Source organism: Anolis carolinensis, chromosome 3, assembly GCF_035594765.1.
Source record: "Anolis carolinensis isolate JA03-04 chromosome 3, rAnoCar3.1.pri, whole genome shotgun sequence".
Taxonomy (NCBI): Eukaryota; Metazoa; Chordata; class Lepidosauria; order Squamata; family Dactyloidae; genus Anolis; species Anolis carolinensis.
This window is the reverse complement of record NC_085843.1, coordinates 33,634,962-33,650,363: the sequence shown is the minus strand read 5'-3', so window position 1 is coordinate 33,650,363 and position 15,402 is coordinate 33,634,962. Positions and strand designations below refer to the sequence as shown.

Genomic DNA, 15,402 nt, shown 5'->3' with positions numbered 1-15,402 from the left:
CTTTGCAGGGTTAGTTGGGGGTCTGCCCTGGAACATCTTACTATATAAAGGCCAACTGCAACCAGTGTGAGACTGAAAGGGAATGCCAATTTCCTTCATTAATGGATGGTTTATTACAATTATAATCAAGCTAGCTTGGAACTGCATTGCATGGTCAGTGTAGATGAGGCCATCCCTCAAAGTAACCCATTCGGATTCATCCGTTTTCGTGGCTACGCTGGTGTAAGAATCCTAATCCTTTGCAGGTTTGGCGTGCCCTGGAGCATCCTTTCCTAGCTATATAAAGGCCAAGTGCAGCCTGCGTGGGGCTAACGGGGAAGCCAATTTCCCTAATTAATCGAGCCATGAATGGGGCGCTGTCTTTCTGGGGAGGACTATAAAGCCGAGCAGGGCCGGGCATGGAGGTGAAGCCGGGGGAGAGGATGGAGCACTTCGCCTACTCCCCGTACGGGATCTACCAGGGCTACGGGGTGCCCTTGGCCGCCAGCCACAACGCGGCCCCGAGGCCTCTCCATCCTCAGCCACCTCCGAAGCAGCAGCAGCAGCAGCCGCCCAACTGGAAGCAGAGCAAGGGCGGGGGGAACGGGCACATCCCGCCGCCCTCGGAGCCCCTGGCCCACCTGAAAGCCCTCCTCAACCACGCCAACCCGCGGCTCCGCAGGACCAACACCAAGGAGGCCGGCGTCCAGGTCAACCCCAGGGTCGACGCCGCCGTCCAGTGCTCGCTGGGCCCGCAGCCCCTCCGCGAAGGCAGCGCAGACCCCTGCCCGCCCGGACACTTCCCCGTCCCTGATGGAGGCGAAGCCAAAGCCCAGGGCGGAGAAGGAGAAGCAGCAGCAGCAGCAGCAACGGAGGAGAAAGGAGCGCTGCCCCAGGACGGCGAGGAGGAGGAGGAGGAAGAGGCGCCCGGGAAGGGAGACGAGGTCCCAAAGGGGGAGGGAGACGCCGCCGGGAAGAGCGGGGACGCCGAGGGAAGGAGCAAGACCACCTTCCAGGTGAGCGAGGCTTGCACCGCTTCCACTGCCCTATTGGCAGAGGGGCCAGGTCTTTTGGAAACTAGGCACACTGTGGAAAGTCCAGGGTGGCAGAAAGAAGCCTTGTCTGTTTGAGGCAGGTGTGAATGTTTCCATTGGCCACCCAAATTAGTATTGAATAGCCTTTCAGCTTCAAGGTCTAGCTGCTTACTACCTGGGGGAATCCTTTGTTGGGAGGTGTTAAGTGACCCTTGGTGGTTAGCTGTCTGGAATTCCCCTGTTTTCTGAGTGTTGTTCTTTGTTTACTGTCCCGATTTTAGAGTTTGTTTTTTTTTAAAAAAACTACTGATAGTCAGATTTTGTTCATTTTCATGGTTTCCTCCCTTCTAAAGAAATTGTCCACATGCTTGTGGATTTCAATGGCTTCTCTGGGCCTCATCACACACTTGAGCATTTATCCACTTTAAATTAAGTTTCTGCCTCCTGCAGAATTCTGGGGTTTATAGTTTGGTGAGGCCCAGCCTAGGACCTGTCTGGTTGAGTTGTTTAAAAGTCTCTCCCTAACGTGGATTTAAAGTGGATCCAAACTACAGTAGAGTCTCACTTATCCAAGCCTCACTTATCCAAGCCTCTGGATTATCCAAGCCATTTTTGTAGTCAATGTTTTCAATATATCGTGATATTTTGGTGCTAAATTCGTAGATACAGTAATTACAACATAACATTACTGCGTTTTGAACTACTTTTTCTGTATAACATGATGTTTTGGTGCTTAATTTGTAAAATCATAACCTAATTTGATGTTTAATGGGCTTTTCCTTAATCCCTCCTTATTATCCAAGATATTTGCTTATCCAAGCTTCTGCCAGCCCATTTAGCTTGGATAAGTGAGACTCTACTGTATAGTGTGATGAAGCCCAATGTAGTTTGGTGTAGTGGTTGGTAGAGTGGTCCATCATTTCTGCAGGAGTCTATTTATTAATTTAATTTAATTTATTATACCATTCTTCTCCCCCGGGGGACCCAGAGCAATCTACTGTATACAGTGCAGCTGTGGACAAGTCTACACATGGACCACTAAATGCAACATTACCCAAACACAAATCAAGGAACATTAAAGCATTGCTGACTAATCCAACTGGAGAGGTCAGCCATAGCAGAGCACTTGATGAACCAACCTGGACACAGTATATTCATAGAATCATAGAATAGTAGAGTTGGAAGAGACCTCATGGGCCATCCAGTCCAACCCCCTGCCAAGAAGCAGGAAATCTCATTCAAAGAACCCCCAACAGATGGCCATCAAGCCTCTGCTTAAAAGCCTCCAAAGAAGGAGCCTCCACCACACTCTGGGGCAGAGAGTTCAATTGACTCTATTATTTGAGAACACAGAAATGATGGACCAGTCTAACAACCACCATGTCAGACTACACAGAGAAGCCATTGAATTTCAACAGAAAGGGGGAAATCATGAAAACAAACAAACTCTGGATACCAGTATTAAAAAAAACTATAAAATCAGAACAGTAAATAAAGAACAGCACCCAGAAAACAGAGGAATTCCAGACAGCTAACAATCAAGGGCCAGTTGACACCTCCCAACAAAGGATTCCCACAGGTAGTAAGCAGTCAAGCCTTGAAGCTGAAATGCTATTCAATGCTAATCAAGGTGGCCAATTGAAATATTCACACTGGCCTCAAACAGACAAGAGTTCTTTCTCCCACCCTGAACATCCCACAGATATATAAACCCTACTTGCTTTGTTTCCAATAGACCTCACAATCTCTGAAGATGACTGCCATAGATGCAGGTGAAACATCAGGAAATAATGCCTCTGGAATATGGCCATACAACACAGAAAACTCACAGCAACCTATGTAATGCTAATATCTCTTTACCCCACAATTGATATCAAACACAGCTTGCATACGATGCAATGAAAGACAAAGAGGTTCAAATGGAATTGAACTCAGTGCAATTGTTCTACAAATTGAGTTAAAATACAACTTTAGAGATAGAACCCGATCTCAATAAGAAACTCATTTGTTCATTATGCCTCTGGAGGTAGTTTTATACAGAATGTTTTAACAGATTTGTGCATGTGTATACCTTGAGCCACAAGAGACATTGGTTTTAGTGGGTCTGCTTCAGTGGTTGATCTGTTTGGTTTTAAGGGAGATGTTGACAAGCTGGAAGGGGTCCAGAGGAAGGCGACTAAAATGATCAAGAGTCTGGGGAACAAGCCCTGTGAGGAGCAGCCTAAAGAGCTGGGCATGTTTAGCCTGCAGAAGAGAAGGTTGAGAAGAGACATAATAGCAGTGTATAAATATGTGAGGGGAAGTCATAGGGAGGAGGGAGCAAGCTTGTTTTCTGCTGCCCTGGAGACTAGGAAGCGGAACAATGGCTTCGAACGACAGGAAATGAGATTCCACCTGAACATTGGGAATAATTTCCTAACTGTGAGATATGTTCAGCAATGGAACTCTCTGCCCCAGAGTGTGGCGGAGGCTCATTCTCTGGAAGTTTTTAAACAGAGGCTGGATGGTCATTTATTGGGAGTGCTTTGAATGCGATTTTCCTGCTTGGCAGAGAGTTGGACTGGACCCACAAGGTCTCACTCTAACTCAGTGCTTAGGATGGGGGCGTTAATGCCAAAGGTAGTTACATCTATCAGAAAATCCTCAGTAAAGGATGCCACAGGTGTGAGAATGTTGTAGGGTTTTCATTGGTGTGGTTTCTATAATTACTTGGCAGCACACAATGAACTCTTCCTCCTAAAATGTTTTAACACTTCTGTGGCTCCTTCAATATTCTGATTTTATAAACAGCATGGTTCCTGTAGCTATTGCAGTGCATGATAGGCAGCAGCTTTAAGAGTTTAAAAGCAGTTTAAGCACTTGAGCTGGTCTCATTTTAATTGACAGTATCAGGAATTGCACCTCGAATCTTCTGCATACACAAGTATGTTGACTCGGAAGTGCTGATTTTCTTTGTATTGCTGCAGATGAACAGCTGTATTTAATACATCTCTCAGAAGCACATCAGCCTTGCCTGGAAATGCTGAGCATCTGTTTTTAAGGCAGACCTGTACATTAGGTGCAGTAGGAAAAGATTCAATGAAAGTTGAATGTAAGACAGACAGAGAATATGCTCTAGATATTGGACTGTTGGATTGCCACTATGCTAGCTAGGGCTGAAGGAAACCGCAGCTGCAATAGTTGCCCATTCCCTTTTAGCATTAGAAATAACATTTCTCATGGGTTGCTGAGAGTTTTCCGGGCTGTATGGCCATGTTCCAGAAGCATTATCTCCTGATGTTTCACCCCCATCTATGGCAGGCATCCTCAGAGGTTGTGAAGACTGTTGGAAACTTGGCAAGCAGGATTTATATATCTGTGGGAATGTCCAGGGTGGGAGATAGAACTCTTGTCTGCTTGAGGCAAGTGTGAATGTTGCAATTGGCCACCTTGATTAGCAGAGAATGTCCTTGCAGCTCCAAAGCCTGGCTACTTCCTGCCTGGGAGAATCCTTTGTTGGGAGGTGTTATCTAGCCCTGATAGTTCATGTTCAGAATTCCTGTTTTCTGAGTGGTGGTCTTTATTTACAGTCCTGATTTTAGAGGTTTTTTTTTTTATATCGGTAGCCAGATTTTGTTAATTTTAATGGTTTCCTCATTTCTGTCGAAATTGTCAAGCAGAGACTTTTTTCTCCCACCCTGGACCTTCTACAGATATATAAACCCCACTTGCTTAGTTTCCACCACATCTCACAACCTCTGAGGATGCCTGCCATAGATGTGGGTGAAATGTCTGGAGAGAAGGCTTCTAGAACATGGCCATACAGCCTGGAAAACTTACAGCAACCCAGTAATTCCAGCCATGGACAACACAACATTTCTCATATTAGAAGGGCACATTAAGAAGGGTCCATTTATAAGAGCCTTTACTGCCAGCCTACACCATATGTAAAAGAGGTACTTTGAACACAAGAAACACTGACTGTGGGTTTGAGGAGCATACGCTCACAAAATGTTTTTAAAATTAAATCATACTATATACAGGTGCCACTAAATTCAACACAATTTGTCCCTGTTAAAATTTAAGACAGGGCATTTGTTTGTACTGGATCCTGCTTCTTCTCTTTCTATCATCCTCATAATCAAGTTTTACTCTTCTCTGGAATGTCCAATGCATTCCTGCTGCAAAGGACCAATGTTATGAGGAATTGGATATCTTATAGGCCAGCTGATAAATGTTTGACTTCCAAGGCAGTAGTTTTGCTTATACTGATTTAAATCAATGTGGTAACCTGAATTCCAAATGTTATAAATTCTTATATGCCTTTAGTCCTGCTTTTACCCACACAGCCATTCTTTTTATATTTAGTCAAAACAAAGTTTAAAAGTATTACAAGTTGAATCTTGCTGCCTGTAAGCAATCTATAGCCAAGTATCCCCCATCACAGTAAATTGCACAGCATTTGAGTGCTTGCAAGACCAGTTGGTTTTCAAAGTAAAATGGTGTTGGCTGCCTAGGAATGAATAGGAAAGAGCACTTCGTAGGCTGCCCTACTTCAAACAATGACAGAAGTGTGAAACTTCATTGGCTTTATTAAGCAAACCTGTTTTCTTTGCATTATGTGCCTCTTTCTTCATTTATCCTCAACAAAAATCTTAAAATCAGATGGAAACGTAATGAAACTCTTTTGAATTCTATTGCATGCTTGTATATGGTGGGTCTCTTACTATGGCTTTGAGAATCAAATTGCAAATAATAAGACCCCTGCCCCTCCCAAACTTTCAATATTCTTAAAACTGAATCAGGTTTAATGAATTGAGCATTTACCGTGTTGTTAACACACTACTTTCTGTTGCAGTTTCTAGAACAGAAATATGGTTATTTCCATTGCAAAGACTGCAAGAGCAGATGGGAAAGTGCTTATGTGTGGTGCATTTCTGGAACAAACAAGGTATACTTAGTAAATAAGCTTGCAGGGATATGTTTGAATATCCCAAAGTTACTGTATGATTTAGCTAGAGATGGGCATGACTTGTTAAATATCGAGGTCTTCCTCAAACCTGCAGAAATGACACTTTTTTTCCAGTTTCCATATGCTTCTGGTTTTGTCTTTCATTTATCATAGTCTTAAGGAAGTCTTCTTGGCTTGTTTTATTAAGCTTTAATAATGTCTAGCTGATGTTACAATAAACGAGTTAATCTTCTAAGGTGCCAAAATACTTACCTCCATCACTAGATTATAATATAAAGGCAAGGACACTAGGAATAATACTTTTCTCATAATCCATTCACTCTTTAAAATATTGAGTACTTTATAGACAGCATCCCTCCTAGCATGTAAATATTGTTTCATTGATCTTAATCCTGACAAATATCTACATTTGAGCTTTTATTGAAAAGTATGTTTTGAGATACTGAATGGAACTTTCCTCCTTCTCAGGGCCCTTCCACACAGCCATAGAACCCAGGATCTCAAGGCAGAAAACCCCACAATATCTGCTTTGAACTGGGTTATGAGTCCACACTGCCATATATTCCAGTTCAAAGCAGAAAATGTGGGATTTTATTCAGCTGTGTGGAAGGGCCCTAAGTTAAAACAAATCATGGTTGGGAGATTTTGAAGCATTCTACTCAAATCATGCAATTTATCTCTTGTGGATAACATGTCAGTACTGAAACATGGACATAATGGCATCTTGTTATAAGCTGAATAAATTAAATCCTGAATTGCCATTAGCTACTCCCATTTTGGCTGATGTTAATCTGTAAGTAGCTTTCCAGGCAATGAGCTTATAGAAGACCCTAATGTGAAGGCTTTTTCCATTTAATGGTAACAATCTGTTTTCCCCCTTAGGTTTACTTCAAACAGCTCTGCCGCAAATGTCAGAAAAGCTTCAATCCTTATAAAGTGGAAGCAATTCAGTGCCATGTAAGTAACACTGCTATTTGCAACATAAATTTCTTATCAATTGTTATAAAACTATAGGATTTGCTGTGTTTTGCTTGTGTGGAAATAAGATGAGCATGAAACTCTGTTAATGTGCCCTGAGCAACATGGCCCACTGGATATAAAGTAGACTTAGAACAGTGGTTGAATTTTCTTCTGGCTTGTCAAAGGGCTTTTGGTATTTATCACCCATCTATAGAACAGGATTAACTTTGATTTAACTAATAGCTATTTGGAAATAGATAAACATTGTCTTCCCTAATGATAGGACTAAGGTATTTACCAAAAGAGTTACCAGTTTTTAAGAACAAAATGTTCATCTGTCCACTAATTTCAGTTTGTTATTTAAAGATCTGTTCCAAGACTCGTTGCGCCTGTCCGCAGAAGAAAAGGCACATTGACCTCAAGAGGCCGCATCGTCAAGAGCTATGTGGCCGCTGTAAAGGCAAGAGACTGTCTTGTGACAATACCTACAGCTTCAAATATATTATATGACCTGTTCTGATTTCTAATGTGGGCTCTTCTTGCACTTCGCACTATGCACTTTGTTACTGCTTTTGTAACATGGGTTTGACTTTAGGCTTTTGACCTGGCATTGGATAATGGATTAGAGATTTTTGTAAAACTAGGAAATATTCATAAATTAGCATATATTCCTTATAACTTATAATAAAATTAAATTCTCCTGAGGTTGTTGTCGTATTTCCTTTGGTGATAACTGAAAGTTCCACAGCAGATCAAGGTACTAATATTCTAAACGAAGGTTGCAATTTGAGTCTGATCAATCAAAACAAGTACTATCTGGTGCATTCTATAGGAAGTAAATGGCAGACAATATGAGTATTCCATACTTAAACACTTTCAAATTCATGGGGTCACCATAAGTCAACAGGTGACTTGAAGGGAGAAATACAGTCAACACATGATTTACCTTTGCATACTACTCTTCCTAATGAGATCATCAGTTCTGGTTGGCTTTCACTGTGGGGCAACAGGATTTAATAGAGCAGATTTCTATAACAGTGATGGCAATACACACTATAGACCACAATAGACCTACCATGTGACCAGCTGGTTAGCCTCTTTTGGAAACCAAACAGGAATATATATTTGAGTATGGTAAGTTGCCTGATTTTAAAGCCTTACATTGGTCTTGGTGTCTTTATTATTTACAGTATTTATATTCCGCCCTTCTCACCCCGAAGGGGACTCAGGCGGATCACATTACACATATAAGGCAAACATTCAATGCCTTAACATAGAATAAAGACAAGATAAACACGGGGCTCCGAGCTGGCCTCGAACTCATGACCTCCTGGTCAGATTGATTCATCGCAGCTGGCTGCAGCTGGTTGCTCAACAGCCTGCGCCACAGGCTGGCCCAGTCTTAAGTCTGTCTTGCAATTTTTATGTGGAAGCAGAGCTTTTTTTTCCTGTGATAACATATGGAGTTAGATTGGTGGGTTGAAGAATTAATTCAACCCAACTACGTTTCCCCAATGCAGGTAATGTGTTTTCAAATCACAATAAGTTGATGGAATTGATAACTAAATATAAATTCCCACTCATTCAGGATAGTATTGGAAATTGTCAGAACTAGTTGAAGATTATAGTTGAAGATTTTTGAATGGCTGTGCAAAGGGTGAACAGAGAATGTTGATAACTTGCTAAGTGAGGCCAATGAAGGCACATTAATTTCATGTGCATTCTCCAACAGTTCACTTTGGCTGACCTTCATATTTCCCCTTGCAAAGCAAACTCCAACCAGGATATTTGGGTAGAGCAATCCACAAGCTGTGTTACTTTTCAAGGCACGGGTTGGTAACACATGTTTGCCATCACCCACAACATTTAAAGAAAAATATTTTCTTTAGGAAACATGGAATATAATCTTTTTTTCCAGAACTGCCTCTTATTGAGTTGCATTTCTGCTGGGAAACAAGGTGCATGATGTTTTCTGAAGTAGTTTCTTTTAGCTGTAAGAGAAATTCAATGCAACCTCCCCCCACTCCAACCCCCCCCCCCCCCCCAACTTAGGAGGCAAGTAAAGAGCTCAAAATGATAAACAGTACAACTTATCATTACAATCATAATCTGGTGTAAATCTAAAACTTGCCTTAAATTCAACACATAAAAATCTGAAGTATATAAATGTTGATTGGAGCCCTAGTTTGACAAAGTATTTTTGAAAAAAGTTTTATATTTGAGTTAGAAAATACCAAAACGAAGTATGTCCATTTTTTAATTTTCCAGAGAATGGTTGAGGAGGCATGCTGTAGTTTATGAATGAAGAATTCTTTAGCATGCTAAAGATTTTATATTAAAGTGCGTGTGATCTCTAAGTAGGGATTCCCTTATGGACCGCATGTGCTTAATCACAGCATTGAGTTTTCATAAATTGAAAACTGTGTAGTGTATTTCTGCAACCTATGTGTACATTTTAAATTAATAGCTGATAAACTTGCTTTCAGTTTGCTTTACGGGAGAAGTGCACACAACCACTGATGTTATAAGGAGAGGAAGATCAGATAATCCCATCGGTCTTACAAGAGATAGGTAAAGGTTTTCCCCTGATATTAAGTCTCGTTGTGTCCGACTTTGGGAGGGTTGGTGCTCATCTCCTTTTCTAAGCCAAAGAGCCAGCATTGTCCAAAGACCCCTCCAAGGTCATGTGGCTAGCATGACTGCATAGAGCACCATTACCTTCTTGCTGGAGCTACTCACATTTGCATGTGTTTGAACTGCTAGGTTGGCAGAAGCTGGGGCTAACAGTGGGAGCTCACCTTGCTCCCCAGATTCGAACTGCCGACCTTTCAGTTGGCAAATTCAGCAGCTCATCGGTTTAACCCGCTGCACCATCGAGGGCTCCCTTACAAGAGATAGACAATTAATAAATCAACATGTGTATTACCTGGGGGAAGTGTCTTATCAAACCAACTATGCAGTAGTTAACACCTGGAGCGATGATGAGCCTGGGAACACGCTGATTCAAAATCAACATATAAAGGCATCTATTCCATGTCAGAATTAGCTTCAAATATCTTAAGCAAAATATCAAATATCATTCCAGACCAATTAGAACATACACAGACATGTTTGAATATAGGTATATATATTTTAAGGACCTTTATATTTTAGTTAGATGAACCTGTTCTGACCAAAATATCAACCAAAAGGTACTTCACAAAAACCTTTTTAAAGTGTATTTACAGAGTGAATAAATGACACACACTATGCTGGAATAAAAGTGTCTCAAATGTGCAAAAGTTTTACATGCACTCATTTAACACTTGACATCAGAAAGTGCAAGGAAAAACTTACATATGATACAAAGAAAACTCCTTAAGAAACAGAAAGTGAATTTCAATTTACTGAATATATCCACTGTTAAAACCCAAATTATGCTTAAATTAAAAAAATACATGCGAGGCAGTTCAAAAGAATTTAAATCAGCCATGTGATGGTTTCCTACAAAATGGCAAGTTATGCCAGACCAGCCATCTTTAAGTAATATAAATATATTCATAAAAGCAACCCTCTAGTAAAAAGCAGACAAAATCTTTTTTTAAAAAAATCTTCCTTGTCCATTCATAGGTACGTTGGTCTTAATAACAGACCTTTTGCAACAGGATCTAGTACCTTCCAAGACAGTAGCCTAGCAACATCAGGAAATGTACTTCATAGCAGCTTGTTTTTTTCTCCAAAAGATACAGTAATCATATTTAAATTACAGTGTATATTTAAACTGTAGTCCTTTACAACCTCTTTCATATGCACAGGCCCTCAGCTTTTGAACTGACAGTCTTTCAGTGTCCTGTCACTAGCTTCATTCTGCCTATTTTGTTTTACTTGGTCAAAGGAAAAAATATACAAGATAAAAAACCCAAAAATCCTCAAGTGAAGGAAAGATTGCACTTTTGCCAGCTAAAATAAATTTCCTAAAAAGGAAGTCTTGTTCAGTGTAGTAGTCTTTGGTATGTATGGAAGTTGCTTCTTCAGTAGTGAATTGCAGTTGTCCAGTGAAATGCATTTTGTGTGTGCAACTGAAAACAAAGGAATCCTACATTACCTTTGTCCTTACAGTATTGCTACACATTGAAAATTCTGCCCAACTCCTCTTGGAAAATGCTGTAAAGGTAACAAGACTGACTACAACTTGACCAAGTTTTTCTAATGCTGAGAAGGCATTGATCCACCTCACTCCAGCATGGAAGCAATTCCAATTTGAATGAGAAAGGTTGCACAAGCCTTTTGTCAGAGACTTGTGCCAGAAACGCTGGAGTCTGGAAGAAAAGTATTGATGACACGGTAGCTCTGAGCCCTCCGGATCATATCCCGGATCTCTATGTTCAGTTCCATCAGCTTCGTACAGATTTCTGTCAGGCTTTGGTTCGAGCCAACCAATGCATAAGTGCCGGACTGCCCCAGTGTTTGATGCCGGAAGTAAATATTCAGTAGGGTCTGGACCTCATCGTCGGAACTGCTTCCAAAAATGTCATTGGGCCATAAACTCCTGCAGTGAAACAAGAATGTAACCAAGTGATTGTTGAATTAATGGGCTATACAAGGAATATAAATGTATACAAAAAAAAATCAACCCAGTTCGGTATGATAGAAAAGTATATTCATTAATCCCTAAGCCTAAAAAACTGTATAATAGAGAGTACTATAAGTGCTCTGGCCAGGAATGGCTGAGAATGGGGTGGGAAGCAAATGACACTAAGATGTTTATATGACATAATAGGCATTTTCAGCTTTTCTTCAACACAAGACTCCTTTGAGCAGTTTTATCCAAGGGAGAGGGGGAACCATCTCAGAGGCTAAGATCTTCTGGGGAGGCCCTGCTCTTGGTCCCACTTCCTTCGCAGATGTGGTTGGTGGGGAGACAGGGCCTTCTCACTGGTGGCCCCTCACCTATGGGACTCCCTCCCCAGTGAAATTAGATCACCTCCCTCCCTCCTGTCCTTCAGGACAGGAAGACATGGTTGTGGGACCAAGTTTTTGGACAGTAATCTGCAATGCAATTATGTGATCTACTCGATCTCTAAGATCCTCTGGGGGGGCCCTCCTCTCGCTTCCATCTTCCTCACAGTTACGACTGGTGGGGATGAGAGAGAGGGCCTTCTCGGCCGTGGCCCCCCAGCTCTGGAACTCCCTCCCCAGGGAGATTAGGTTAGCTCCCTCTCTATCTTCCTTCAAGAAACAACTGAAGACCTGGATGTTTAGGTTGGCCTTTGGTGAGACAGTCACTGGATGACCAGCCTCAGTTGGCATTATAACTCTATCCTGAATTTTATAAGGTCCCTTTTATTCTGGTATTTTAACTGATGATGTTATTTTTATATTGCTGTTGCAGTCCCCCCCACCAATGAAGTTGACTGAATTTTACTTGGTGGTTGATTGATATTATTAACTCTTGTTTTATTGTCTTACTGTGTTTCATTTTTTATATATATTGTTCAATGTATTTATGCTGTTGTTTTTGTAAATTGTGCTAGTCGGGCCTTGCCCCATGTGAACCGCCCCGAGTCCCCGCGGGGAGATGGTGGCGGGGTATAAATAAAGTATTATTATTATTATTATCTACAAAACAAGAGACTATGGAATAGGGCAATTAATGGAACGACTCCTGGAATATGCCCCTGGACTACGTGATTTTTAGTAATTGTTTTTAAGATATGTGTTTTAATTATTGATTTTAATGAATATGTTTTGTTTTACCTTATGTAAATGTGGCATCAAATTGCGCCATCTCTGTAAGGCGGCCTTGAGTCCCCTACGGTGTTGAGAAGGGTGGGATACAAATGAAGTAAGAGCTTGAAAGGCTCCCTCTATGTTTGAAAAGAACTAAAAAGTCAGAATATGTATTAATGTTAAGTTTCAACATAACCATAATAAATGAAACGATGAGGAAAAGAGAATGATTTCATCCTTTAGCCATTACAAAAGGGAGGAGGAATGAGGGAAACTCTGTAGTTCCTGTGAAAGTTTGACAGTTGATGCTTTGTGGAAAACTTGGAAAAATATATAGATGATTAAGAACTAGCATTTAAACTCCTTCAAAATTAACAAGTGATATATCAAGACACTGCTCGATATATTTTTATTTATTTATTATTTATTTACAGTATTTATATACCGCCCTTCTCATCCCGAAGGGGACTCAAGGCAGATCACAATGTACACATACATGGCAAACATTCAATGCCATTAGACATACGACACACATAGACAAAGACACAGAGGCTACTTCAATGCAATAGGTGTTTATAGTCATCTATCGTTATTATATATATCTCCTTACTGAAAATGTTTCTAGAGTAGATGGAGATATTCTACGAGGGTGACCAAGTGAATATGAAATCCTGGTATTTTTGGAATTTCTAGAGTTCTGAGCCCATTCAAATCTGGAACCAGCTGTTTGGGCTCCGAAACAATAAAAAGGAAAAATGTGACAAATCAGTCACCTAATCAAACATTACCTGCATTCCCTTATTTGATGCAGAGCCTTTCCAAGCTCATTGTTTTTCAGACACTCTAGCATAGACTGAATGGCCACTTCTGTGGAAGTGAACATGGGTTCAGAGCCACCACACTCTATAATCAATGGCTCCATTGCAATGGCAGCACTTGCTTCCTTGAGATTCTTCTTTAACTCACTCAGTTCTCGTGACATATTCAGCAGCTGCAGAGGAAAGAAAGGTTACATTCATCAAGATATAATTTATCCCTGACAGTTAAAGTAAAACCGGCATAAATTGAAGAACATAGTGACAGCTTAATTGGGTGTTGAATTTTACACTGGTGCAGGATGCATTTGGAACTCTATTTTTAAATATATACTGAAATCCACATTTCGTTGGTTGCTACATTTCACCGAAATCCATGATGCTCACTAACCAGGTGCCTTGTTTGTGCCTGCACACTGGAGATGAAGAAAGCTGACTTAACTTGCTTGTTGTCCTGCAAGCCCCCCCCCCTCCCCTCATAGAAGTTAGAAATTGTTTGGCCAGCTTGGTGCCTTCATATCTTCTCCGCAGCCCTTTCATATTGCTTGGTTGCTAACAATGAGCGTTGACTATCAGTTGATGGAGCACCAGAAAATTTAACCTACCTGCTGACTTGCCAAGCACTGTGCAGTTTTACTCATAATAACCAGTCTGCCCCCACTACTCATGGCTTGTGTTCTGGTATGGTTATTACCTATAAGTGCTTACAAATGATTCTAGTTTTCTTCTATTTCAATTATGTCACCATCTTTTTGGAGGGAGAGGGGATGCAAGAGGCACTGGACAGGGCCCAATTCAAGTGGGAAAGTTGTGGAGCATCTTGCTCTGCAAACAGGAAAACATAAGGGATTCAAGGGCATGGGCTACATGCCTAACTTAGAGGCTGGCATGACAGCCTACTATCCAGGATGGGACCAATGTGACTCACATATTCCTCAGTTGGCTCAATAAATACAGTCCACTCACTGTCAACATTCCACAGTATGTGATAACTCTCTAGCAGGCAGACTGTCTGACAGTTGTTTCTTGCCAAACTGTGTAATCAGTAGCAAAGGGCTTATTTTTATCTATTCTTTCACTATGTGGCCATGTCACTGTCCCCCTCTCCATGTCCCAGGGCTGCATGTGCAAAAGGTGGAATATATGTTATGTCATTTCAGGATTCCACAGAAAATACACTATTTTGGCATTGGAGAGAAAGGGTGTTTTTATATTCTATAAATGATTACATAATATGGTGGATATTACACATACTGTACAGATGCAAGATTTTGGCATTAGAAAGTCATGGCAGTGTGAATATCTTCTTTCTGATTAGCATTTCTACAGTTAAATGAATATTGATATTGCATTTATCTTTACCTGTTCATATCTAGTTTTCAGAAAAGTGATAGGAAACGGATTTTTTAAAAAAAATCTAATTTATTCAGTTAAACTAGGCATGAGCAACTGGCATGAATGGTGGGACTTCATTACTTACCTGTTGGACCCTGAGGGCCCTTTATCCTCCTGAATAAAGTGTCCTGTTTAAAATTTGCTTCCTCAAATGACCAATAGCACCATAACAACAACAACAACAAAACCTTATTTATATCCTGCCCCATTTCCCCATAGGGACTCAGGGCAGCTAAGCCTCGGGAATAGGGCTATTAGACATTTCCTTGTGTTTGAGGGCTTTAGAACTCCTTATCTGTTCCACAGGGAATAATGAACAATTTCCAAAAGAAGCATACCATAGGGTTGTGTTAAAGGACTTAAAAATGCCTAGAGAGCACCTAGAGATGCAGGCAAAAACTGTGAGCACCATATGGTTTTGACTCCCAGGTCTTGGTGACAGTAATGAGATTAGAGGAAGTAATTTAGGCAGAACATTACATTGCTATATATATAAAGCTATATTATTACATACAATCACCATGCAGCTTACAGAAATACTGTTGTTTAAAGTGCTGGG

The 15,402-nt window shown here is 40.9% G+C and overlaps 2 protein-coding genes across 9 annotated transcripts in view; one reads left to right on the top strand and one right to left on the bottom strand.

Annotated features, from left to right (window-relative positions):
• The first annotated feature begins 296 nt into the window (after positions 1-296).
• Positions 297-7,628, top strand: zar1l (zygote arrest 1 like). Of its 2 annotated transcripts, none has more exons than XM_008107916.2 (4): positions 297-995; positions 5,851-5,943; positions 6,847-6,921; positions 7,277-7,444. In XM_008107916.2, exons 1-4 carry the CDS (start codon positions 399-401, stop codon positions 7,286-7,288), a joined length of 777 nt encoding a protein of 258 aa, XP_008106123.2. In that variant the 5' UTR covers positions 297-398; the 3' UTR covers positions 7,289-7,444. The 2 variants fall into 2 exon arrangements, with proteins under 2 accessions (XP_008106123.2, XP_003219269.3); XM_003219221.4 differs by having other exon boundaries at positions 300-995; positions 7,291-7,628.
• A 2,406-nt stretch (positions 7,629-10,034) lies between these two features.
• The window catches only part of fry (FRY microtubule binding protein), a 286,727-nt gene continuing 281,359 nt past the window's right edge, over positions 10,035-15,402 (bottom strand). For all 7 annotated transcript variants that reach the window (XM_008107925.3, XM_008107921.3, XM_008107919.3 and 4 more), the window contains 2 exons: positions 13,422-13,624; positions 10,035-11,452 (listed from right to left, as the gene is read on the bottom strand). In XM_008107925.3, coding sequence (XP_008106132.1) covers positions 11,194-11,452; positions 13,422-13,624 — 462 coding nt within the window. In that variant the 3' untranslated portion in view covers positions 10,035-11,193. The remainder of the gene's footprint in view (positions 11,453-13,421; positions 13,625-15,402) is intronic.

What these genes read in the sequence shown, in the direction of transcription:
- zar1l (XM_003219221.4), top strand. Translation starts at nt 399, where the DNA reads ATGGAGGTGAAGCCGGGGGAGAGGATGGAGCACTTCGCCTACTCCCCG. An exon ending in GGAGCAAGACCACCTTCCAG is followed by an intron (nt 996 to 5,850) that starts GTGAGCGAGGCT and finishes TTTCTGTTGCAG; the next exon opens with TTTCTAGAACAGAAATATGG. An exon ending in TGGAAGCAATTCAGTGCCAT is followed by an intron (nt 6,922 to 7,290) that starts GTAAGTAACACT and finishes TGTTATTTAAAG; the next exon opens with ATCTGTTCCAAGACTCGTTG.